Here is a 25,160-nt window from a genome sequence, read left to right on the forward strand (position 1 = left end):
ACATGATGGTAGGCAGCCCTGTCCTCAAACAGAAAATAAGATGGTAGGAATGGGTGAGGCAATTCCCTTTCTTCCCCTTCTCTGCTCCTAGCCTAGCTCTAAGTATCTGACATGCTCAGGGCTAGAAGCCACAAGCACACATTAATCAGATCTGAGCTTCACAAACACGTGAAGCAAGCTGCAACAGCCTAGACTGGGAGACAGCTGTCCTAGAAGACAGCAGGCAGCCCACACATGGAGCTACAAAAGGTCCCTGTGCCATCTAGTGGCTCTGTTGAGAACTGCACCTGTCCACGGTCTGGGCCAGGCCCAGCAGTTGCCATGCTAAGTCCTAAGGCATAGGCATATGTATGTAAGTCATGGGGAGATAGGCCTGTGCAAGGACAGCATTTTTTGGTTGTGGTGTATGACTATGAATTCACCCTCTGTTTACAGATAACTCTCTTCACTATTCCTAGGAGGAAAAAGAAATGCATTCGGTACTTACCCGGAGAAGGCCGCTGCCCCAGCCCCGTTCCTTCCGATGACAGTGCTCTAGGCTGCCCCAGGTCCCCAACTCCCCAGGATTCGCCCTCGTACCTCCTGCTGCCCCACCTCCCCACAGAACTGCTTGCTAGCCCTGCAGAACCAGCGCCTACATCACCAGGCCTCTCAGCCACTCTCAGCCTCTCAGCCCCCTCAGAGCGACCAGCAGAGTACACAGGTACAGCAACAGGAATCTCAGAGACAGGCAGCCTAGCATGCACAGGACACATGGCTTCCTCCAGGGGCTCACCCTCTGAGAGGAGACGACAGAGTCCCAAAGCAGGTGGAAACCGGCCAGGGGGCCTGTTGGCTCCCTCCCACAGCTCAGGCCCTGGAGATTTCAGAGTCTGCACAACTTCTGCCTAAACCTGAGGCCCTCAATTCAAACTGCTCCAAGTGATGGGAATCAGATCTGTGTTGTGTCATTTCGTCAGGGGCATCCCCCATGCCTAGGGCAGGCTCCCTCCCTCTGTCTTGACAGCCAGATGCCCCTGCCCCCCTTGCTTTTCCTCTATAGGTCATAGGTGGACTGGACTGAGCCCAGCTGCTTTCCGTACTCATCCCCTCCACCACTGCCCCACCTTCCCTGTACCAGATACTTCATGGACCAAGAACCAGCTGGTTTACCAAACAACATGTAAGCATGGTCACAACCACAAAGCTCAAGATGACACTGCTTCTCTCTTAAGGGCCTGGAGAAGCCCTGTTTACAGAAATCCATCTGCTATCTGTAAGCTGAACCAAGGGAAGCTTCTGCCCACATTCTTTTTAGCAGCTTTCAATAAGTGAATGGAATAGGTTAGATTTAGGCCTATCAGCCCAGCAACTGGAATAACCTGACACTACCTTATAGGCAAGTGTGGGTGGTGAGCATTTGTGGCTGTAGTTCAAATTACTTGGAAATGTTTCCTGAGAAATTCAGCCCCCTAAGGTGAAGGTGAAGTTGCTCAGTCGTGTCCGACTCTTTGCGACCCCGTGGACTGTAACCTACTAGAAGCCCTGATACCTAATGCCCTAGTCACTGGTTCAAGTCAGTTGTGGCTCAAAACCAGTGTGCATCCTTCCCCACTTCTGACAGCCTTGTCCACAGATCCAGTTCCAGCTTATCCACATCAGTCTAGCCAGCTCTTTAGACAGCTGTAAGAAAGGGCAAACCAAACCTCAGGACAGCCAGTACCTATTTTCCAGCGTGTAAGCAGGCCAGCTTCAGTTTCCCTATGGGGCTGCAGGAAGGAAGACCATGCAACTAAAGCAGGAGCCCAGAAAACCTCTAGTGGTGAACATCGGGTTTTCACCACAGCCTACTTTAACCCATTTCTGAGCCAAGCGTCAACCCTGAGCCTTAAAAAACAAACATTTAATTTAATTTAGTTTTTTTTTTCTTTTTGCCTCCACTTCACTGTACGTAGCCTGAATCCAAAGAGAAAGGGCTATCCTTGTACCCACACACACCCCTCAACAAAAGCCTAGTTCCTACTTTAGCCACTGGCTTCTCAGAATCCAAAGATCGTATGTTCTAGTGTAGTGCTGCAAGAAGTCTTGAGAGAAAAAAGGACCATTGTAATATTCAAGATATTTTTGTATTGTTAATGCATATCACAGAAAAACTTTGATATGAGAATAAAGATACTTTTTACTGGGTTTCTTTTTCAAATCCTGCCTCTGAACAATAAGCTGTTTCACCGACAGTAAGCCACTTGTTTCTTTTCCACAGTCACAAAACTGTGGGTTTCTTCTCTACTATGGTACACATGTTCAAGACCTTGAGCCAGGGATTTACTCTGGTCACCTCTCCTGAAGGGGCTTGGGGCCTGCTCCAACCTAGAGAGCTCATGGTAGGTGTACAGCCCCCATTCCAAGCTTCGATCATAACCCTGCTGGTCCTCTGACCTCACACTGATGCAGGCACAGGCCAACCTGCCCCCATTGTTTATACGGGGATGGATTGGAAACTGCCACCCACAGCCCCTAAATCAACCCAACCAGAAACAGGCGCACATCACTGGGCTCAATTTCCCTCTGAAGGCAAACAGAAGACAAGTGCATATCCTATTCTAAGGAAAACATGAACACAAAACAATCTTTTATAACTTGGTATCATCGTAAAATCCAAAAGACAGGTATTTTAAGCACCCTTTCCTCCCAAAGACTGGCAAGATGTGTGATGTATTTCCTGAAGTATTCATTTTTTTTAATGTTAATTTATTTCTTTGACTGCACCGGGTAATTAGTTGAGGCATGCAGGAACTTTAGTTGCGGCATGTGGGATCTAGTTCCCTGACGGGATGGAACCCGTGCCCCCAGCATTGAGAGCGCAGTCTTAGCCACTAGACCATCAGGGAAGCCCCTGAAGTATTCATTTTATACAAAACCTCTGAAGTTACAGAGCCAGCTCAAAAGGTCAGTCAACCATTAGATACAAATGGTGACCAAGATATGTCACAATAGCCAGCTGCTGGGCCACCATCATGTTTTACAATTTTCACTTAATGCAGTTCTTTTTGGACTTTATATTTTAAAATATAAAGTAATCTTCCAGGGTAGTATCTATTGAAGTAGGCCACTGGAAGTTGTAATCCTAGACTTGCTTTTCTCTGGGTGCTAGAGGAGACCAGCCATTCTCTTGACATCTGTCCCATTTAAAGAAATCCACTCTGGCTACTGGCCTAGTTGTTTCAAAAAACCGCATTTTAACCAAGGCTTATGCAAGACCGGGTTGCTGCATCTGATCTGGTGTCTTATTTAAAAGCACACGGGATACATAACAATGCACTCTTTGTGTATGTGAGAGTAAAGAGGAAAGCTTTGGCAACATTCTTAAAATCAAACCAGCCTTAAAAATAAAAATTAAAAAAAAAACCTGACTTCAAAGAGGAAACTCAAATCTTCAGAGATCATACCAGCACATTCCTGTGAGGCCACAGGGTGACTTGAGAGTGTAGCCTCAAATTCAATTTCAAATACCACAGCAGTCCCACCTCATTTCCAGCCAAAAACTAGTCATTTTCTGAGATATTTCTGAGATACCCAAACTTCCCTTACAGATTCCTAGACAACTGGCAGATTTGCTTGAAATACAGAGCTTGTCCCATCCCCTGCTAAAGCTGCTCCCCCTGCCCTCCCGGGCTCGAACACTCGGTGAGGGCTCTGCCCAACAAGCTAGCAGGATCTTCCCAAGCCTCCCAAATAGACGATATTCCCCCCCTCTATATGAAGCCCTGTGGCTTAACTTCAGAACTGCAACGACATTTTGAACAGCCCAGAAGCTATGCTGCCCAACCTTATTCAGTGTTAAGCCTGGCTTAAATGGTTCTCTACACTGTTCTAAAGCAGAAAGGCTATTAGTTCCTGCATGCAATTCTAGGGGGAAAAAACTGCACACAGAGTGGGCAAGGGTAACACAGACTTGCCAGGCCTATAAGATGTGAAACCAAAAACTAATTCATTATATTAAAAAAGCTAAACTGCCTTTTCTGTCAGGTTAGAAAAGCTGTTTTACTATAACTGCTTCAAGTCTCTAGAGAGCTTTAAGAGTTCACCACAGGCGCTTCCCAGGTGGCTTAAGTGGTAAAGAACCCACCTGCCTAAGCAGGAGACCAGGGTTTGATGCCTATCTCAGGAAGATCCCCTGAGGGCACGGCAAATGCCTAGAGAACCCTTTGGACAGAGGAGCCTGGCGGGCTACAGTTTGTGGGGTCACAAAGACTCAGACACAACTGAGCACGCTTACACACATGGGTTCTTGAAACAGAGCCAGTCGGCAAAGCAGAAACTGGTTCCTAGGTTGTGTCACCCCCTAATCCCAACTATTCTAATCACCCATTTCAGACCTCAAATCACCATGGACCTCAGGCTCTCTATATTGGTCTGCTTGTCCACAGTGGGCAGTGGGGGTCTCAGAGGAGCCCTAACTGAATATACGCAGGGAGTACAGCAGGGAGAGGTACAGAGAAAACTTCATAAGCCCTGAGTCACACATGCCCAGTGACTCACTGCCACCATCCTTCTCCAGCTAGTTCCAGACTAAGAATTAGCATGACGTCATGCTATCCAACAAGTTACAATATAGACAGATTTTGCTTAATTAATTCCAGCAGCAGGTATGTACAAACAATTGTAGAATAAGCAAATCACAGTATAATGCCACTCTGGGATCTCTAACTTTTGTAAGGGATACCTCTGTGAATCTTTGGAAAAATATCAAAACTAAGTAATATCTACTTTGTATATTAAAGATGGATTTATGAAGGCAAGCTAATAATAGCACTTCAAAAGAGGTTAAGAATTCTTAGAGGGCATATATCCTTAAGCATCAACTCACCAACAGCATTACACTTCAGCGAGCTACTGTTTTCAACTTATCCAAAACCACCTAGGTCCTAAGAGGCAGAGGCAAGACTCCAGCCTCACAGCTTGACTTCATACTACAGAATTAGCTCAGAATAACTCGGAAATGAGAAGGCAGACAGGTTGACAGGTTTGCTGTTATGCTGTGGGAAACGGCCCCTCACTTTCTTTGGATAAAATAAGAGGCTGGAAGACTGGTAGACACATTCAAGAAATGATGAGTATACAGCAGAAAGAGGGAAAGGTTAGGTAAGTGCTGCAGCCAGTTTGAAGGGCCTCTTAATAGTGTCGGTAAATTGCCTGTTTTCTTAGATGAGCTGTCAGATCTCTATTAAACATGATTTAAAGACTATGGCCAAGGTCTACGGAAAGTCAGGAAGGGAATAATTATATTGTCTGTCCACTCAATCTTACATATTCAGGAAGACCTTTCTCTTCTGGGAAATAGAAATGAGACACTCTAGCTAGACTGAATGCTGCTACCTTCCCCACTAAAACCAGCACAAATGGAAAAATAGCTTAATTCCTGAGTAAAGGGAATCAGGGATCCAGAAGTAGTGATAGGGTTGACATTCTTTTTCTGTGAAGGGCCACTGAGTAAGTATTTTAGGCTTTTTGGTCAGGTATAGTCTTTGGTGTGTCAATTATTCCTCTGGATAAGGAAATGGCACCCACTGCAGTGTTCTTGCCTGGAGAATCCCATGGACAGAGGAGCCTGGCAGGCTATAGTCTAGAGAGTCACAAAGAGTCGGATATGACTAAGCGCACACACACTATTGTAAAGGTAGATATGAGACAAATAAGAGAGGAAATAAAGGCAAACTACTATTCAGTAATGATCTGAGCCACAAGAGCTACACGAAGGGAACACATTAAAACTACATGTGGATACAGATAATTCTAAAGTAAGAAAAACAGGGAGCACAAGGAAGAAAGAAAATTAAAAATTTGTGAGCTATCTCAAACTACCAAGAAAAACTTAATTCAGCCATAAGTGAGAGGCTAGAAACCAGAGCAGAGCAGTTTGGAGAACACCAGTAAAAAACTGAGCCAGTGGTTCCCCTGAATGGTATCAATGACAATTAGAAGAGTCAGAAGTCTATCAGAACCTTAGTTATGTAAGCAGCCTCCAGAGAACTAGGACAAGAACTGCCTCCAAGTCTTTTCCAACTAAACAACCACACACAAATTTAACTCTTTCAATATTAAGAGAAACATTTAAGTACACAAAAATCAAACCATTTACTACCTACTAGGTAACTTTATTGAAAGTATCTTGCATTCATGACGGATGCTTTCTGGGTTATGCCACACATTTTACCATTAAAGGTTAAATTATTTTCTACATGCAAGTAGTATGAATAGTTTTCCCCACATGGGATCACTGATTATAAAAAGATGACACATCATATATGCTATCTTTTTTAACTGAAAAGCTAGCGAACTATTCTATCTCCTCCCAAACCACAAACCGAGTAGTAACTGAGCCTTCAAAGCGGAGAGGATTAAAAATGCAAAAATAAGCCCTCAGATCCAACTAAGGAAGCCCTGCTACATACAGGCTAGTGAATACCAGGGGTACTTACTCCTCCAGGAAGATTAAAGACACTCTGATAACCCCACTCAAAGCATTTACCTCAAGTAGCCTTTATCCAGTTTCCAATTGAATAAAGATAATACATTGTTAAATTCTATTTCAGAAGGTTTTCTGCAAGTTGCTTTATTTACAACACCAACTTTAAAAGTCACTAAACTAAAATTAACTGGACAATAAACTAGGCAGAAATTGCTTTACAAAAAGGGAAAGCCCAAAATGCCACTTTCTATAGGGAACCCACAGTTAAATTTTATTCAGAGCAAAGAAAAGAAACTTTCAATCATCCTAGAAGAAACTGGGCCTTAAGTTTGGGAACTGTACTGAAACTACACATGCAATGAGGACAACATTCTGCTAATACAATTGACTTGCTGCTGCATTTGTTGACTGTTTTTCTAATATTAACAATTATAAACAAAGCAGTGCAACTAGTATTTGGAATAATCCTTACAGTGTTACAGCATTAGACATGAAATTTCACTTCTCCTCACACCACTGGTTCTCTTTGCGTACCTAGAAGAGACAGATATAAGGAAGTACCTTAAGTAGTCTTTACTAAAACCACTACTCATCAATAGCCTGTGAGGTAGATTAGAAAGACAGACTGAAAACTAGGGGAAAAAAACAGGTTAAGAGTATACTTTCAGGTTGCCATTCTTTCCTTCCTGCTTTTTTATTGTGCCCTGCTGAAATTATCAAAAAAAGCAAAGACAATTGGCAATGACAACTTTGGTCATGACCTGTGTCAACAAAATCATTTGATCTGGTCATTCATTTCTTCTCAGTACACCAGTTATCCTGGCACAATCCACAGGGCCTGCTCTTCTGAAGCAAAATATTGATGGTTTACATGTAAGGTCCCAGGTCCAAAACTAGTAACTGCTAAGGAACAAACATCAAACTGCACTATAAGAACTAACTGTTGTTATGCTTATAAAAGATCAGTATCATCTAAGTGCTTAGACTAAGAGATCAGTATATTTTTAGCATACCAAAGGGACCTATTCCCCCTCAAGTAAGGTAAAGACTCATTGATATAAACACCTCTATTCCTAGCATGCTATGGGTTTTTAGTTTCTTTAAAAGCATTTGATTAAGAACAAGCTGTTAGCTACCTACCTGGGCTTCCTCTTCTTCAGTAAAATCATTTTTGATATTGAATGTCTTTCGAATCTCCTCAGGAGTTTTGCCCTTGATCATATTAGCAACAGTCTTGCAGGTAACGTCAAGCAAACCTTTGATGTCTAAGTAGTTTGCTGCCTGTAAAATAATTGTTGTTTTTATTATATACTTGATGCTTTAAATCAAATCCAAAGTTAGTGACTAACAATGAACACTTAATTTACCTTAAAATGCTAGTCAATTTTAAGAAATTAAAGACTTTGTTAAATCTTAAAGCCCAAAACAGGTCTATCTTGGAAGTATATACTTGAAAGTATATTCTGCTGTCATTAATCTTCTACATCCTTATGGATTCCGTCTACTTGTTTCACCAGAGACAGATGTTGAGATCTCAACTGAGATTACAATTATGATTGTGGACTTACATACTTATCCTTCTATTGGTTTTGTTTCACTTTCTAGAAATTCTGCTTTTAGGTAGAAAAACATTTAGGATTCCTATGTCCTCTCAATAATGAACAGATCCTTTATCATTATACAGTGAACCTCTTTAATCCTTTCATTCTTTGCCCTGAAATCTAATATAGTCACTCTAGTTTTATTTTGGTTATTACTGTTAGCATATTTTTTCCACCCTTTACAAACTTAATTGTGTCTTTATATTCAAAGTGAGTTTCTCTGGTAAAAATAGCTAAGTCTTATTTTTCTATCCAATTACTTGTGGTGACCATTTACATCTTTTTATTCTGGTAAAAAGCCACATAATATAAAACATACTACTTTAACCATACTTAACTGCACGGTTCAGTGGCACTAACTACATTCACCCTGCTGTGCAGCTCTTACCATCTTCTATTTCCTGAATTTTTCACTTTCCTAAACTGAAACTCTGTCCTCATTAAACATTTAATTCTCCATTCTCCCTCCCCACAGACCATTTACATTTAATGCGGTTATTGATACGTAGGTTTAAATATAGCACTGCACAAATTTAAAGTTAAAATTCAGTATCAATGAACGTAACAAATGAAAAGTGCTAAAGGTTATGCCAAAAATATTAAAAACATACCAATATAAGCTCAAAGAGTGTCCCTTGGTCAACTTTCAGGAATTCTTGATCCCAAACAGGTATATCATCTGTTCGTTTTTCTTTGTTCTCATCATCCTCAGGAGGAGGAGGATCATCCTTGTGGTGGGTGCACCACTGAATGACCTACAACATAAAAAGTTTATTCTTATGTGGCATTTTATAACAAGGTACTTCCACTGCTGGGGCAAGTTCATTTCTACACAGGGACTAGCTATACTAACTTGAATAAAGTTAGTAGCCAAGCTTGACAATTCCTAGAGAATGGAAGATCTTATAAAACAGCGAACCAGTAAGGACCTAACAGAAGCAGAAGAGATTAAGAAAAGGTGGCAAGAACACACAGAAGAACTGTACAAAAAAGGTCTTAATTACCCAGATAACCACGGTGGTGTGGATAGAGTTAGACATCCTGGAGTCTGAAAGTCAAGTGGGCCTTAGGAACCATTACTATGAACAAAGCTAGTGGGGGTGATGGAATTCTAGCTGAGCTATTTCAAATTCTAAAAGATGATGTTGTTAAAGTGCTGTACTCAACCAGCAAATCTATAAAACTCAGCAATGCCCACAGGACCAGAAAAAGTCAATTTTCATTCCAATCCCAAAGAAAGGCAGTGCCAAAGAAATGTTCAAACTACTGTACAATTGCATTCATTTCACAGGCTAGCAAGGTTATGTTCAAAATCCTTCAGGCTAGGCTTCAGCAGCATGTGAACTGAGAACTTCCAGAAGTACAAGTTGAATTCAGAAAAGGCAGAAGAACCAAACCAAACTGCCAACGTTCGCTGGCTCATGGAGAAAGCAAGAGAATTCCAGAAAAACATCTACTGCTGCTTCAATAACTACACTAAAGCCTTTGAGTATGTGGATTGTAACAAACTGGAAAATTCTTGGAGTGATGGGAATACCAGATCCCCTTACCTGTCTCTTGAGAAACCTGTATGCGGGTCAAGAAGCAACAGTTAGAACCAGATATGAAACAACTGGTTCAAAAATGGAAAAGGAGTAGAACAAGGCTGTATATTGCCACCATGCTTATTTAACTTATTTGCAAAGTACATCATGCGAAATGTCGGGCTAGGTGAATCACAATCTGGAATAAAGATTGCTGGGAGAAATATCAACAACCTCAGATATGCACATGATACCACTCTAATGACAGATAGTCTCTTGGTGAGGGTGAAAGAGGAGAGTGAAAAAGCTGGCTTGAAACTCAATATTCAAAAAACTAAAATCATGGCATCTGGTCCCATCACTTCGTGGCAAATAGAAGGGGAAAATGTGGAAGCAGTGACAGATTTTATTTTCTTGGGCTCCAAAATCATTGCAGCCATGAAATTAAAAGATGCTTGCTCCCTGGAAGAAAAGCTGTGACAAACCCAGACAGCGTATTAAAAAAGAGAGACATCACTTTGCCAACAAAACTGCTGCTTTTGAATTGTGATGCTGGAGAACACTCTTGAGAGAAGATCAAACCAGTCAACCCTAAAGGAAATCAACCCTGAATATTCATTAGCTAAAGAAAATCAATCCTGAATACTCATTAGAAGGACTGATACTGAAACTGAAGCTCCAGTACTGTGGCCACCTGATGCCGAAGAGCTGACTCACTGGAAAAGACCCGGATGCTGGGAAAGATTAGAGAGGCAAAAGGAGAATGGGGCGGCAGAGGATGAGATGGTTAGATAGTATCACTGACTCAGGAATTTGAGCAAACTCCAGGAGATAGTGGGCTTCCCTGATGGCTCAGTAAAGAATCTGTTTGCAGTGCAGGAGATCTGGGTTCAATTCCTGGGTCGGGAAGGTCTCTGGAGAAGGGAATGGCAACCCATTTCAGTATTCTTGCCTGGAAAATTCCATGGACAGAAGAGCCTGGCAGGCTACAGTTCACAAAGTTGTAAAGAGTTGGACATGACTGAGCAACAAACTCTTTCTCTTTCCAAGAGACAGTGTAGGACAGAGGAGCCTGGAGGCTCCAAGAGGTTGCAATGAGTAGACACGACTTTGACTAAACAAAAAGCAATGTGGTAAAAAAAAAAAATTCATTAAGAACTCCTATAAAGTCTATAAAGACTATAAAATGCATTAGCCTGGAAAACATTATGCTAAGTGAAATAAGCCAGACACAAAGAATATTCTATGATCCCATTTTTAAAAGATACCCAGTACAGTCAAATTCATACACAGAACAGTGATTATAAAATACTTTTTACCTACACTAGGGACTTAAAAAGACTGGTAACAGCCAATCACAGTGAGAATATGGAAAAATATGCAGTATAGCTGCATCTCATGCCAAGCTCAAGAGAACACATAAAATCCAACTATGTATGGTTAATGGCTCTGAAAAAAGAAGGGACCAATTGGAACCAACTATTCCCATCTCTAAGCCTAGCCAGTTTTCCCCCTAGTGTGGAAACTGGATGCCATTTCTTCAGAAGAGCATTCAATTACACAGTAGGCTCTATTAAGAAGCCACACTCCCTGAAACACTAATATGTAGATGGTTGTTTATGCACAGGATAAGGTGATCAACTGAGAAAAAACCAACCAAAAAAAAGCACATATCATGTTCTCAAACTCCTTTTGAGGCACACCCACTCAGTACTGACATGCAATCAAAAATATTTTCCTTTTTGCTAACCTTATACTATCATATGTCAATAATTCAAATCTGCTAATGAAAAAGACATCTTAAATATTCACAGGGTTTGGTTAACAAAACAAATACCTTAGTCATAATCTTACTATAGCTTTTTTTAAGGACACTATATTTATATCTCTATAAAAAGATCACCAACATATTGCTAGTTTAAAAAAGGATACATATGTATTTATGTGTAGTTTGCTCCGTTACCTTTTTTAATATTGCTGCATTAACATTTGGCAAGGGGACTGGATCATCATCTCCTTCATCATCCATTCCCAAATCTAAGAAAACAAGAGGGGAGTTGCCATTATTATCTAACTCCATTATAACAATCAGGCTGTTTCACACAAGTAATTTGCAAGACAGGTTTATCTTAAAGACTTAGTAAAATACTTTTTTCTCATTAAAACAAGTTCACCCAAAACTATATAAAAACGTGTGAGTTAACAAATACAGGAGTATTATATAAACAGAGTTCTTAATTAGGAAAAGTGATTTAATAAATTCCTATTCCCAAGCTTTAAAGCATTCTGTTGTGGCATCTTATATCAGAATTATCTCAGTATGAAACTTTATTCCAGAGAATAGCAGTGTCTCAGTTTCTTGGTAGAATAGTTGTTTGGCATTTCTTTGGACGAAAAGTTTCTCTGAATGTATCAACTAAACATCATATGGCACGTTGGGGACACAGGCTTCCAGATGTCATCATAACTTTCAGATTACCAAAGTGGTTGCTGAGCTCCAAAGAAAAAACTTAAAATCTGTATGTTACTCAGATTCTAAGAAAGAATGTTTTTCAAACCAAATGGGTCTGTCTTCCAGAGTTGCCAAAGAAATGTGTAACAGTGCCAAGATTAGAAGTCAAAAGTTACTGCATTGCTATACTGGTTGTTTCACAGCATCAGTTATGCTGACATGGCTCAACCTTCTGAGTCCCTAATTTACAGCTATCCTAGGCAGTGAAGAATTAGCTATGATTATCCAAAGAAATCAGAACTGTAGGTGGGAATTGATGCGTAAATCATTCTGAACACTATAAGACTAGCTGAGGTAACCAAGGAATGAAAGAGTATTGATGTAATGAAGAGGTACAATGATTAAGCAAATCCTGGGGAACTGAAGCCTTTAAAAATAGGGAGACAGGATGTGAGTGAGGTAAGTAATAAGTATGTTGAATGCCAAATCTAGAAGGGACTGATCAAATGTCAGAAGCTCTCAGTAAGTATAGATGAGAACTGAAATGATGCACCTGACAACATGGAGATCAATGAGCTTTCTCCAATCAAGTGGTAAAGATAAGAGTAGATTCAAAAAGTTTCCTATTTTCCTGTATGCATGCATTCACTCATGTCCCCTCTACTCTCCACCAATGCCTTTCCCTGATTCCATCTCTGAGAATAAAACTACAAAATGACAATATTTCAATTTGGATCAAACCACTTACGCTTTTCTTGAACTGGTATGAAATATTTTTAAATCAGAGGGCAGAGAAAGTTCTACTATATAATATACATGTGGTTTGGGGAGTGAACATATTAGAGGAAATGCAGAAGACCAGCTTGTTTAGAAGATATAAATGTTATTTGGAAGCCATAACTCATGTTAAAAATAAGGGCCTTATGGTTGTAAATGATCCACTTCTCTAGCATTTAAACCAAGAATTCGCAATGTTTTTTTGCTAACTGATGGCTCAAGTACCAAGAGTCATTCCTTTAAGCTATTTAGTTTCAAGAATGTCTGAAAAACACTTGTATCCTGATACCACACTCCAGACCTGAAGAAATCAGTCAATTCATGTGTATACATGACACTTTCACTTCTGATTTTACAGTTATTAGATTTCATTTCAATACACTCCAGTCCTCAAGTGGCTAAATTTCTATATGAACCACTGGTACTTTAGATAAAGCCATTCACCTCTGAAGCCCAAAGGCTATGGGGAGAAATGAACTGTTGCTGCCTACTATTCACTTGCTTCAGTGATCCAAGAAGTCCTATGTTCGTTCTTACTGGCAAATGCTTCTCTGAAGCAGCAAAGGACCAATTAGGGTGCCAGGCACCAACGAAGATGAAGTAAAGATCACTTTACTTCATTGCCAAAGCCAAGTATTTAGGCAGTAATTTTGGCATCAGTTTCTACATCTCCTAGATAAAGCCTTACTCACCTGCCTTTAGGAATAGTTGGTTAGCTTTCACACCTATGTGACCAAGTTCTTCATTCAACACGTACTTGATGAACAGTGATTATGGGATGTATCAAGGGGTTTACAACTTAACTGAAGTAAGCCATGTAAGTTAACCAGTGTACAGGACTGTAAGTGCCATATAATTGTTGTCAACTACCAAATCAAAAAACTGAAAATCTGAAAGCATGTTCAGATTAAAAAAAAAAAAAAAAAACAGAAGACAAACCTTCTGCCTCTCAGCTTCCATCTCTACCACACCTAGTATCTGACTTGTTAGAAGTCTAAATTATCCCTGAAATCCTAACTGATCAGTCTTCAATCTGATAATCCTCCCTTTTCCCTTGGCTTTCATAAATTCTACTCCAGCTTCTCCACTTCTGACTTTTCCATTCCTAACATCCCATCCTGCCTCAATATGGCCACTTGCCAATCTCATTTACTTACACACACACACACCCCCAAATTAAGTCTATCTCCAGCGATCTATAACTCAGGGACCAAGAGCCAACAGTCAATTGACCAGTAGGTTATTACAAAGATCTTTTGAGAGAATCTCTTATACAACATGTTCAAGCTCAAAGTCATTTACTTTCCATTCCCCTCAAACTTGTTACTCAGCTCTATCAACTACAGCATCACAATCACAACCCCAACAAAAAACCTCAAATTTTAAACACATCCTGTCTCAGTTTACCTCAGAATGCTCTCCCAAAACATCTTTACTAGTTTGAACTATCACCTCACTAGGACTACACACTATATTCTCTCCACAAGCCTAAAGAATAACAGCAGCCAAGATGTTGCCATAGCACCGCTAGGACTAATGCATTAATTATACCATGTGACCACTGAGTATCCATAAATTTTGGTATTCACAGAGGGTCCTGAAACCAATCCCTTGCAGATACAGAGACAACTGAACTAAAGAACATTCTTACCACTCTAAGTATTTTCCTCCACCAGTTCTAGAAACTGATTTGTGTATCTCCATATATTATTTATGTCTACCAACCCACTGATATTAGTAAGAGATCCATGTTAACAGCAGAAGTTTTAAAATGCTCCAGGATTTGTTTTCTTGGCTTCTTTATGTAGTGTTCATGCTCTGCAGTTTCAAAGGAATGACAAAATAAAAGGGAAAACTTTGTTTAAAAAAAAAACACCTTGGTTTTTTTACTTGGTTTACATACTCAGCTTACTCCCTCTGTTGAAACAAGGTGGTCTATTTAACTGCCATATATAAGGTATCTCTTTACAAAGGCTTTAGTTTTTGCCATTAGAAATGTGAATGCAAATTTACTTGGAAGAGAAATGGGCCATTATCTGAGTCCTGGAAATCATTTCCATATTATTAACAGCCTACAATATTATCTACTTAATAAGAGAAAAAACTCAGAAAGTGCTGAAAAAATGACTTCTATCAGATAGATGTAGTTAATACTTTAAAGAAAAAACTTTACCTCTTCATACCCTTGAGCAATTTTGACAGAATGTTACTTCCAGACTATGTTTACAGGTTATATCAAACTACATATTTCTTCCCCTTTCCCCTGACTCAGGTTTTCTAATAAACTTACCTTCCAACATAGTCTTGATGGTCACAGACTGTTTTGCAATTTCAACATCAACTTCAAATATCTCTCCATCAGAACTCTGCAACTTAATTGAAGGCATCTAAAAAAAGGTATTATACTGAATTTGAAATTTAAGAGATAATACTTCTATATGGCATTTCATCAACCGTAGCCTGTTAGAGCCCTTCCAACTCATTAACCATAAAATCCTAAGAACCTACAATATATAACACTATAAACACTCATTATTCACAGGCTAGCACACAAAGATAGAAACCTTTTTTCTAAGTATAACTCCTAGGTACAGAAGCTTTTAACACCTGCTCTCATTGGTCTAAGATTTAGAAAAAATAATTTATAACTTTGATGCAAAATACATCTAAAATGGACTTACTGACTCTGCCTTTCTGCTCTCACTGACTACCCCTACTTGAATAGTTAACTGCCACTATTAACCACCTACAAACCTGAGACAGGTCAGTACAAAATCAACAAAGCTACCAAGTAAGATAGTAATTTTCCCAGCAGTGAGACTTATCAGTGAAAAATGAGTTCAGATCCAAAGTAGATCAGGATATACTTATGTTTGGATCAATGCAAGACCATAAACAAGTGAATACAATATTTAATAAGCAGATGTTGTCCTAATGACTTAAAACATAATAACTTAAATTTCCTTTTTATCTTTCATTACTGACTGTCCAGGTATCCCCAGTTTGAGATCTTCCAAAATCCTCAGAGTAAAAACCTATTACTTGCTCCAAAAAAATTTATTAACTCAACATTAATTATGAGTCATTAGGAAAAGGACACTTCTTACATAAAATTAAACAATTCAAAAGAGCTGAATTCTGACCAAAAAAAAAAAAACCAACCCTCTTTAAAACTGAAACGTTCTAAGCTTCTAAGCCAGCAATTTCTTACCATCTTCAGATTTTGGGGGGAGTGCTTCAGGGAAGTGGGTAATGGCAGCAATACCTGACCCTAAAAATTCAAGACCTCTTTCAATTTCAAGTATAGATTTTTCAATCCTGTGAGGTCATTACAACTTAAAAACATAGAATTTGACACTGAAAACACCGACTGAACCTTTGTTAAGGTCCCAAGACTTAAAACCCATTAAAACAGTTAAAATATTTATTCTGCTTTCCCCAGATAAGAATCCCCATTTCCCAAAGAGACAAATTAGCACAAGGAAGCAAAAATATAAAGTTGTTTTAAAACCAGCCATTGAAATACCCAGTTCTCCCTCATCCATGGTTGGAGAGAATCACATTTCATTTTTCATTTCACCAATATGTGGTTTCTCCATGTTGCTCCTTACCTGCCAATAATGCAGTTGTCAAGCTCCATGGGTAAAGACCCAGAGCAGAGGACCTTCTCTGTAACAAGGTGATAACAAAAGGTATCCCCCAAAAAGTATTTTAATGTGAGTTCAATTTCTAACTATGAAACATTCTTTGTTGTTTTTTTTACTTTCCATGTACTGGAGTGAACATTATTAGAGAACCTCAAGTCTGGCAAAACAGCTGATAAAATTACGTTTAAGCATATTTCAAGTAACTTTCGATAGATAAACAGCAAGATCTGCTTACTCATAGTCAAATTCGTGTATTAGGTTACTTTTAAAGGAGTTGAGATCTTACTCAACAGCAAGGAAGCAATCGCTTAATCTGTAATTTGATGCCCTTTGTAACACTAAACTTGATACTCAAATAATTCTTTTTTAGTGTTAAACATCTGGAATTCAGAGCAAAATTTAATAATGGATGAAATTTTGTTTGAAATGCTTTCAAGACCATTCCTTCAACTCCTTATGCTCCGGTATTTGTAAATTAAATCACCCTCTAAGAGGTGGGTTTTATCATCATAAAGGAAAAAGCCTGTCTCTTAAGTGACCCGAAATTCTAACACCTTTTAGGGGGTAGAATGAAATCTGCATTGCTCTATAACACAGAAACCTTCCACTATAATAAGGCTCTGATGAAAAAAATTCATGACCCCAAATCTAAGCCTTAAGTCTCCATTAAAAAGTGAACCAAAAAGCAGGGAATGAATATCCCTTCAAAAAAAAGCCAGGCACCTCGAGTTAACGCACCTAAAAAACGACACCACTATGACGATGGCATCTGCTATTACAACAACCGTTTCAGCAATCCCTGGCTGTGGCAAAACAGAAATATTCTGAAGGAGCAAGCGGCTCTCTGCCAAGATTCGGTCCCAACAGTTAGGTAGGACCGGTGACTAGTGACGCCAGATACACGGGAGAGAAAGGATATGAACCAAGAATGCAGCGTTCCCGGACTACCACTGCCACGCTCGCTCCGGACACCAAAACAATAAACATGGACACACGCCCACACTCACGACAGCCCCGGGAACTCCATTAAAAGCCCCACCGCCACCCTCGCCCTGGGTCCTGGGGCCGGCAGGCTTACCGACAAGGGAGGCCCCCGGCCCCAGACTGGGCCTGCAGCCGAACACCGCGGCGGCTGATGGTCGCCCGGTGAAGAGGAGGCCCAATCCCAGGCTCGACTCGCACCTTCTCCCTCCCGCCCGCCGGGCACTCACGGGGGGCCGTGAAGACGCGCGACTAGAGGAGGCCTCCTCGAGTCGACCCAAGGGGTGGGAGAATGGGGCCCGCTGGCACCTCCCGGAGAATGGGGTCGACAACTGTTCCACCAGGCCTGAGGTGAGGCCAGGCCCAGGTGCCTCCCGCCTTCAGCTGGCCAAAGCCCTAACGGTATGACCACCAGCTCGCAACCCGCCCCTTCCAGCCCCGTCGGCGTCCACTTACGGTGTTAGGTCTCAAGGAGATGGCGGGCCGCAGGCTGAAGTGAGCAGGGCGACGTCGTCAATCAGCAAAACTGAAAAGCGGAGAACAAGGCCACTACAGCGCAGAGGGGCGGCGCGGCGTCGGCCTTTATAGGAGCGGGCGAAGGCGCCGAGGACCCTGGGTCCGTGACGTCACAGAACCGGCGGGGCTGGCCGGCGAGATCGCCTGACGGCAGGCGGAGGCCAGCGGGGCGGGCAAGGTGGAGACACGGCTGTGCGAGAGAGATCCAGCGGGCCCTGATTCTCACCCACTTCCTCGAAAGCTCGGCTCGCTCTCCTCAAAGCAGGAACAGCGGACTGGCTGCTGAAATTCACGGTCTCCAGGGGTCCTTCAGGCGGGGGTGTCCTAAACTGAATTAAAGACCCAGGTCTTGAAAAGCCGAAAGCCTAAAAGCCACGGGCGTAGGGGAAGGAGGGGGAAGGGAGTGAACTGGGAGGAGAAGGATGGGGATAGAGGTGCGGAAGCAGGGGTTGAGCGAGGAGAGGTGTTCTTGGGTGGGTGATGTTTGGGAGGGGCTGTGACTCCCTTTCAGGGTGGGGAAACTGGGACTCAGAATGGAGCTGGCGTTTCCAGTCAGCAAGTTGTGAGATTCTGCTTAGTGCCTCCGTGCCCTCCCCTGAACCTAACATGAGTTACCTCACTCTTCACAATAATCCATATGGTGAAATATCGTTATTCCCTTTTTAATTTGCGAGGGAACAGGTTCAAAACGAGGCAGTGCAAGGAGTTTTTGATACTCTTAACCCGTATTTCCTACCAAGGACTTCTGAAAAGGCCTCTAGTCCAAAATAACCAGGGAGAGCCCAAGTCTAGAGTGGAGGTCTCTCTCTACCGGTGAACATCCGTTCTGCATAAGTGTATTGAGCCTGGGGCAGGAGTTGGGGGGTGGGAGTGAGGACTGAAATGGGGAAGAGCTCTGCAGCAAACTAGGCAGCCAGAGTCCAACCCGCTCTGAACGCCTCTGTGGGATGCTCCCTGATAATTTTCCTTTGGATGAACCCAACCCTTAAGGGAAAGGGGTTAGTCTGAAAATTCCCACCCCCACCCTCGCCAGTCAGGGACTTTGACCAGCTCTACCCTGCTCTGCCTAGGGAACAACAGCCACCCCACCCCAGGAGACAAGGCGCCAGCTCACCTAACCAACAAGCACGTGACTGGTTTTCCTGACGCCAAAGAGACAAAAGACACTTCCACACAGGGGCCCCTAAAGAAAGCAGAGGCCTACAGCTCTTCTGGGATGGGACTGGACAGGGAGGCCAAGCAGCTCCTTGGGTTACCAGGTCTTTGTCTGCAGGCTGTGGTATCCAGTGTCTGCCAGGTGCCACAGCTGATGACAGGAAGATGAAAGGACCTACAGGCCTCATACTTTTTTTGTCACAGCACAACCCTGCCCTCAGTAGCTCCAGTTTCTGGTCTCCCTCAAGGCCCACTGGAGTCCCTTTGCTCCCCTGCATATGGCATACCAGGTGGCACCGTCTAGTCTTGTTGAGCATACTAATCAGTGCCAATCACACGTCTAGTCTGAAGATCTGGCACAGGGCCTGGCATAAAGTAAGAGTATGCTTTTTCCAAGTATGTCTGTGGTCCCTCAGCATTAGAATCACCAAGAGAATCTTTTTTTTTTTTTTTTTTTTGTGATGTACACCATTGTTAAAATCTTTATTGAATTGGTTACAGTATTGGTTCTATTTTGGCTTTTTGGCCAGAGACATGTGGTATCTTAGCTCCCTGACCAGGGAAGCTCCCTTTGCATTGGAAGGTGAAGTCTTAACCAGGGAACTCCCTGAAAGTCTTGTTTTTAAAATGCAGATCTTATTACCCTTACAGCTATCATATGCATAGATTATCTCAGGAAAGATAAACATGGAGTTGTTTGCCTCAGGGGAGGGGAACTAGGTGAAGAGAGAAGAGGGTTGGGGTCATTTTCCACTTTATACCCTTTCTACCTTTTGGATTTTGATCCATATAAATGTATTACATATTCAAAAATTTCTTTACTTAAAAATTGGTATCAGGTCAAGAAAAATGAGGATTCCTAGGTCCAGTCTTGATCTAATGAATCATACTCCCTGGGGGCAGGTTTTTCTGCCTTTGAACAAGTTCTCTCAAGTGATTCTTAAAGGGTAAGCTGAGAAACCACTATGGTAGGAACTCAGTGATGAAGCACTGCTAAGAAGGGGCCAGCAGTGTCTGTCAAAGGTGACTCATTTAGCTTCACATTTTCTGAATCAACCTTACCGTCCACTCAGGAGAGATAAAACAGTTGCAGGACTGTGAGCTACAGGCAGGGGAACATGAATTTCCACTCATTTATACATAATCACTGGAGAAGGAAACGACAGTCCACTCCAGTGTTCTTGCCTGGAGAATCCCATGGACAGAGAAGCCTGATGAGCTGCAGTCCATAGGGTCGCATAGAGTCAGACACAACTAAAGCGACTTAGCACATATACATAATCGCTAGCCCATATCAGAAAGGACTAGCCCCCCCCAGAGTCCCCTCAGAATATGGGGGTGTGGGGGGAGTTCTACTGATTCCAAAATGGCATTGAGAAGGCTGAGGTCTCATGCTTACTTCAATTACTCCACACACCATGTGAGCAAAACTCTTTGTGCTATAGAGGAAGAAAATAAAACCAAAGAGAAAGGACTTTTCCAGTGTCACAAAGCCACTGCAGAGCAGGGCTGAGGTTCCAGCACCAGCTATGCTTCTGTAACCACAACCCAGATACTGAATTTCAGCCCCATCCCCAAATGCCAGGAATATTTTCTGATTAACCATTCCCAGCATATTATACCTCCAGGGAAGCTAAAGCCTGGGATTCAAACAGTCCAGGTGGGAAAATCTGGTTTTTATGGTGAATTCATTTCTAGAGATGATCTCCCTTTGTAAATAGTTTCACTGCTGAAAAGGGTTGACAGCATTCGTATGAAGACCTGCCCTCTAATCACATTCCCTTTCTCAGACAACTACCCATAGCCATAGGACAGCATGTAAGCTAAGAAGTAACCCAGCCTTCATGGTCAGAAATCCACTGGCTGTACTCTCCTCCTGTGTCAGCTTTCTCAGTCTTGCTCTTCTGATAGAGTGGTGAGCACAGCCACTGTTGACTGTTACGTAACCTTAGGCAAGTTATTTCACCTCTCTAAGCCTCACATTCCTCTGCTTAGCCCCTCCTTCTTCCCTGTTGTCAAACTCTTAAGTCTTCCATCTAAAATCATCTAAAATAAGACTTCCTTATTACTCTTGTGGAGAGAGTGCCGAATGCAAAAAAAAAAAAAAAAAGTGAAATTCTTGGATCTTGATTTGCCAAATGGACTCTTGAAACCCAAAGCTGTTTAGAGCAAGAAAACTCTTTTGGAGCAGTGAAAGCCCAAGAGGCTAAAGGACTCATGTTTTACATCACCAATAGTAGAGTCAGGAAGAAGGCATGATGATACCAGAGTCAGTTTTCCAAAAGAGTGGGGGTGGGGAAAAAATTATATCAAAGAGAGCAATACAGTTAGCTACTGGGGTGGGTCTCTGAGAAGAGACTCTCTCTCATTTCCTCTCCCAATTCCCTCTACCCAGGGATAGGGGGAGAATAGGACTCCCCAGAAAGGTTTAGGAGCTCTGAGAGTGAAGAGAATCTGTGCTTGGTGTGTAAGTTGCTCAAAGAGGGCCTAGATAGGCAAACAGTAGATTGTGGGATGTAATAAACAGAACCAAATGAACCTAGAAGAATCTGGTCAATCCAAGCCAGAGACTATGGACAGACATAGACATCTGTGGGCACAGTAGAAATCAAGGATGACAGTTCACAACTAGTAGGGGTCAAGTCTACCTGCCTCGATGAGCAGTTGAGGAAGATGGATGTTGACCAAGGGCCAGACAATCTCCAGCCCCCTCAACTCCCACTCCATGCCATGATCACATAAGCTCAGGATATAGTTGTGACCCTGGATAGAAGAGGGACAAAACCCTCAACTTGACTGAGCACACCCCTGAAATGACTGAGTGATCATACAACCGTTTGAAATGAACAGGTTATATTTTTGCTGTCAAATGGAAGTAGGTACTATAGAAAGTAATGAGAGCCATCAGCCTTCCCTGGTGGCTCAGTGGCAAAGAATTCTCCTGCCAGTGCAGGAGACATGGGTTCAATCCCTGGAACAGGAAGATCCCACATGCTGCAGAACAAAAAAGCTCAATCAACACAACTATTAGGCCTGTGCTCTAAAGCCCAAGAGCTACAACTACTGAGCTCATTAGCCACAATTACTGAAGCCAGAGTGGCCTAGAGCCCATGCTCCACAAAAAAGTCACTTCAATGAGGAACCCACACACTAAAACTAGAGAGTAGCCCCCGTTTGCCACAACTAGAGAAAATCCAGAGCAGCAACAAAGACCCAGCACAGCCAAAAATAAATAAAATTATATATATAAAAAAGAGACCTATTATTTTGGCACACCCAAAATTTCTGACAAAATTTCATACATCCTTGGTGCACAGGAATCATATAGATCTGCTGCTGCCCACTTGCTCTTCACATCCTGTGTGATCTGGGTGGACTCTATGTCTTCCCCTCTCTAGCCTCAGTCTCAATGTCTGTAGAATGGGGCTTTTGGCAATACCTACCTCAGAATTTTTATGAAACTTATTTCAATCACTAGAATGGCTAAGCATGAGTGATAATACCAAGTATTACCAAGGATGTGGAATAAATGGAACTCTCACATGTTGCTGGTGGGAGTACCAATCGGTATATTTCAGAAAATTGACAGCATCTACTAAAACTAAACATGCATATACCCAGTGGCTCAGTAATCCCAATTCTGGACTAATCTCCAACAGGAGTAAGTCCTCATGTCCATCAAAAGATATATTTAGGAATGTTTGCAGTAACTTTTAAGAGAAAAAAAATAGAAATAATAAATCCAGCAACTGTTAAATGAAAAAATAAATTGTTATATCTTTATACAATGGAATACTAAACAGCAATGAAAAAGAAACCACTTATATAACCATGGATGTATCTCACAATGTTGACCAAAAGAAGGTAGACACAGGAGTACTTATTTTATGAGTCCATTAAAATTAACCAAAAACAGGCAAAACTAATGTTGGTGAGAGAAGACAGAATAGTAGTTTCCTTTGCAGGAAAAGCAGGTACTGATGAGGGAAGCTCTGGGATGCTGGCAGTTACCTATCTTGATTCAGGTGGCAGTTTCACAGGTGTATGCACATATAAAAATTTACTGAGCTATAACCATATTTGTGTATTGTATACAAGTCATAGCAATTTAAAAGTGTGTGTGTGTGTGTGTGGGGGGGTGTATGAAAATGGATGTTGTGTGCTTAGCATGGGTCCAGAGTCAAATCCAGATGGAACTTCAAGCCCCTGTAGCCTCCCCTTCAGGGCTTCCCAGATGGCTCAAGTGGTAAAGAATCTGCATAAAGAATACAGGAGACTCAGAAGATGCGGGTTCCACCCCTGGGGGAGGAAGATTGCCTGAAGGAGGAAGTGGCAACCCATCCCAGTATTCCTGCCTGGAAAATTCCATAGACAGAGGAGCCTAGTGGGATACAGTCCATGGAGTCAGAGTCGAACACGACTGAGGGACCGAGCACATGTGCACACAGCCTGCCCTTCACATGGCTACCAGCCTTCCACAACCCAGTCTGCAGAAGTACTGAAAGACATTGGGAGGGAAGGTGGAGGAGATTTGCATGCCCCTGTGTCTCATCTGCCCAGGGTGGAAGTATCTAACTGAGGCCTTAGACAACATTATGGAAACTGCCACTAGTCCGCTTCCTTGATTCTGTTACAGCCAGTCGGTGCCCTGGGTCTCCTCTGGAGGACTATGGACCCACCCACTGGAAGTTGCCATGGAAGCTCCCTGTAGAAGGGCATCCAACTTAAACGGTACAGGAGAAAATGTCCTGATCCATATTTGTACCAAGCACCATCACAGAACTGTGGGCACAGGCTCGATTGGAGGACTGTCAAGCCAGAGTGGGCCTGCCCATGAGACTGAGATGGATTATGAAAATTGTCCCAGCCACACAGCAGACAAGTGGGGAGGTGAGATTTGAACCTAGTTTTGGCTGACTCACTGCAGAAAAATCAAGGTTTCCCAGAAGAACACAGGTTCTTCTCTGTTCCCCTCTCTCTCCCAGAAGGAAAGTTTATGGGAACATGTAGGTGCCCCTTTGGGCTCAGAGTGGGCAGACTGTACCCCGTGAAGGCAGGGACAGGTATAGTGTTGCCCTACAGGCTGGTCTTGCATTTCATGCGAAGATGGGTACAATAAAGGACAGAAAAGGTATGGACCTAACAGAAGCAGAAGATATTAAGAAGAGGTGGCAAGAATACACAGAAGAACTATACGAAAATTATCTTAATGATCCAGATAGCCATGATGCTGTGATCACTCACCTAGAGCCAGACATCCTGGATTGTGAAGTCAAGTGGGCCTTAAAAAGCATCACTACGAACAAAGCTAGTGGAGGTGATGGAATTCCAGCTGATCTATTTCAAATCCTAAAAGATGATGCTGTGAAAGTGCTGCACTCAGTATGCCAGCAAATTCAGAAAACTCAGCAGTGGCCATAGGACTGGAAAGGTCAGTTTTCATTCCAATCCCAAAGAAAGGCAATGCCAAAAAATGTTCACATTACCGCACAATTGCACTTATCTCACACTCTAGCAAAGTAATGCTCAAAATTCTCCAACCTAGGCTTCAACAGTACGTGAACAGAGAACTTCCAGATGGTGAAGCTGGATTCAGAAAAGATTCAAGGAACCAGAAATCAAATTGTCAACATCCATTGGATCATAGAAAAAGCAAGAGAATTTCAGAAAAGTAGAAGTAGGTTGCTTCTATTTCATTGACTATGCTAAAGTCTTTGACTGTGTGGATCAAAAGAAACTGGAAAATTCTTAAAGAGATGGGAATACCAGACCACCTTACCTGCCTCCTGAGAAATCTGTATGCAGGTCAAGAAGCAACAGTTAAAACTGGACATGGAACTACAGACTGGTTCCAAGTATGAAAAGGAGTACATCTGTTGGGACCTAACAAACGCCATGATAGGCTTCAGGGACTAAGGTAGGACTCACGGGAAAGCAGTGAGGTCATCCCCGCGGATGCCAGGACTTGTCTAATCAGCATACTCCCCATAACCTGGTTTGAGTTTATCAGGACGTAAAAGACATCCCCCTGCAGCCAATAGCCAATTAGTAAATACCAGG

At 42.1% G+C, this 25,160-nt stretch overlaps 2 protein-coding genes across 16 annotated transcripts in view; one reads left to right on the top strand and one right to left on the bottom strand.

Annotated features, from left to right (window-relative positions):
* Positions 1-2,166, top strand: part of TCF7 (transcription factor 7) — a 32,344-nt gene extending 30,178 nt beyond the window's left edge. For 5 of the 10 annotated variants that reach the window (XM_042250518.1, XM_042250519.1, XM_060416504.1 and 2 more), the window contains 2 exons: positions 459-703; positions 1,043-2,166. In XM_042250518.1, the coding sequence (XP_042106452.1) occupies positions 459-703; positions 1,043-1,314 (517 nt within the window). In that variant the 3' untranslated portion in view covers positions 1,315-2,166. Of the gene's footprint in view, positions 1-435 lie in introns of all 10 variants that reach the window. The other 5 variants (XM_012178489.5, XM_012178492.5, XM_060416505.1 and 2 more) reach the window with 3 other exon arrangements.
* On the bottom strand, positions 2,087-17,987 carry SKP1 (S-phase kinase associated protein 1). 6 transcript variants are annotated; one of them, XM_060416506.1, is made up of 8 exons: positions 17,886-17,987; positions 16,013-16,072; positions 15,092-15,188; positions 14,527-14,619; positions 11,536-11,609; positions 8,661-8,804; positions 7,589-7,729; positions 2,087-6,982 (listed from the first exon to the last, which is right to left on the bottom strand). In XM_060416506.1, the coding sequence occupies exons 2-8, from the start codon at positions 16,013-16,015 to the stop codon at positions 6,947-6,949; spliced, it is 588 nt and encodes a 195-aa protein (XP_060272489.1). In that variant the 5' UTR covers positions 16,016-16,072; positions 17,886-17,987; the 3' UTR covers positions 2,087-6,946. The 6 variants fall into 6 exon arrangements, with proteins under 6 accessions (XP_060272489.1, XP_042106457.1, XP_060272491.1 ...); XM_042250523.2 differs by lacking the exon at positions 16,013-16,072; XM_060416508.1 differs by lacking the exon at positions 16,013-16,072 and having other exon boundaries at positions 15,092-15,206.
* Between the last annotated feature and the right edge of the window lie 7,173 nt (positions 17,988-25,160).

Source organism: Ovis aries, chromosome 5 (genome assembly GCF_016772045.2).
Source record: "Ovis aries strain OAR_USU_Benz2616 breed Rambouillet chromosome 5, ARS-UI_Ramb_v3.0, whole genome shotgun sequence".
Classification (NCBI taxonomy): domain Eukaryota; kingdom Metazoa; phylum Chordata; class Mammalia; order Artiodactyla; family Bovidae; genus Ovis; species Ovis aries.

Excerpts from the sequence above, each read along its gene's own strand:
- SKP1 (XM_060416506.1), bottom strand. Across the intron at positions 14,620-15,091 it reads CATCAAGACTATGTTGGAAG|AGCATGAACACTACATAAAG; the intron begins GTAAGTTTATTA and ends TTGAAACTGCAG. Across the intron at positions 8,805-11,535 it reads ATGCAGCAATATTAAAAAAG|GTCATTCAGTGGTGCACCCA; the intron begins GTAACGGAGCAA and ends TTTATGTTGTAG.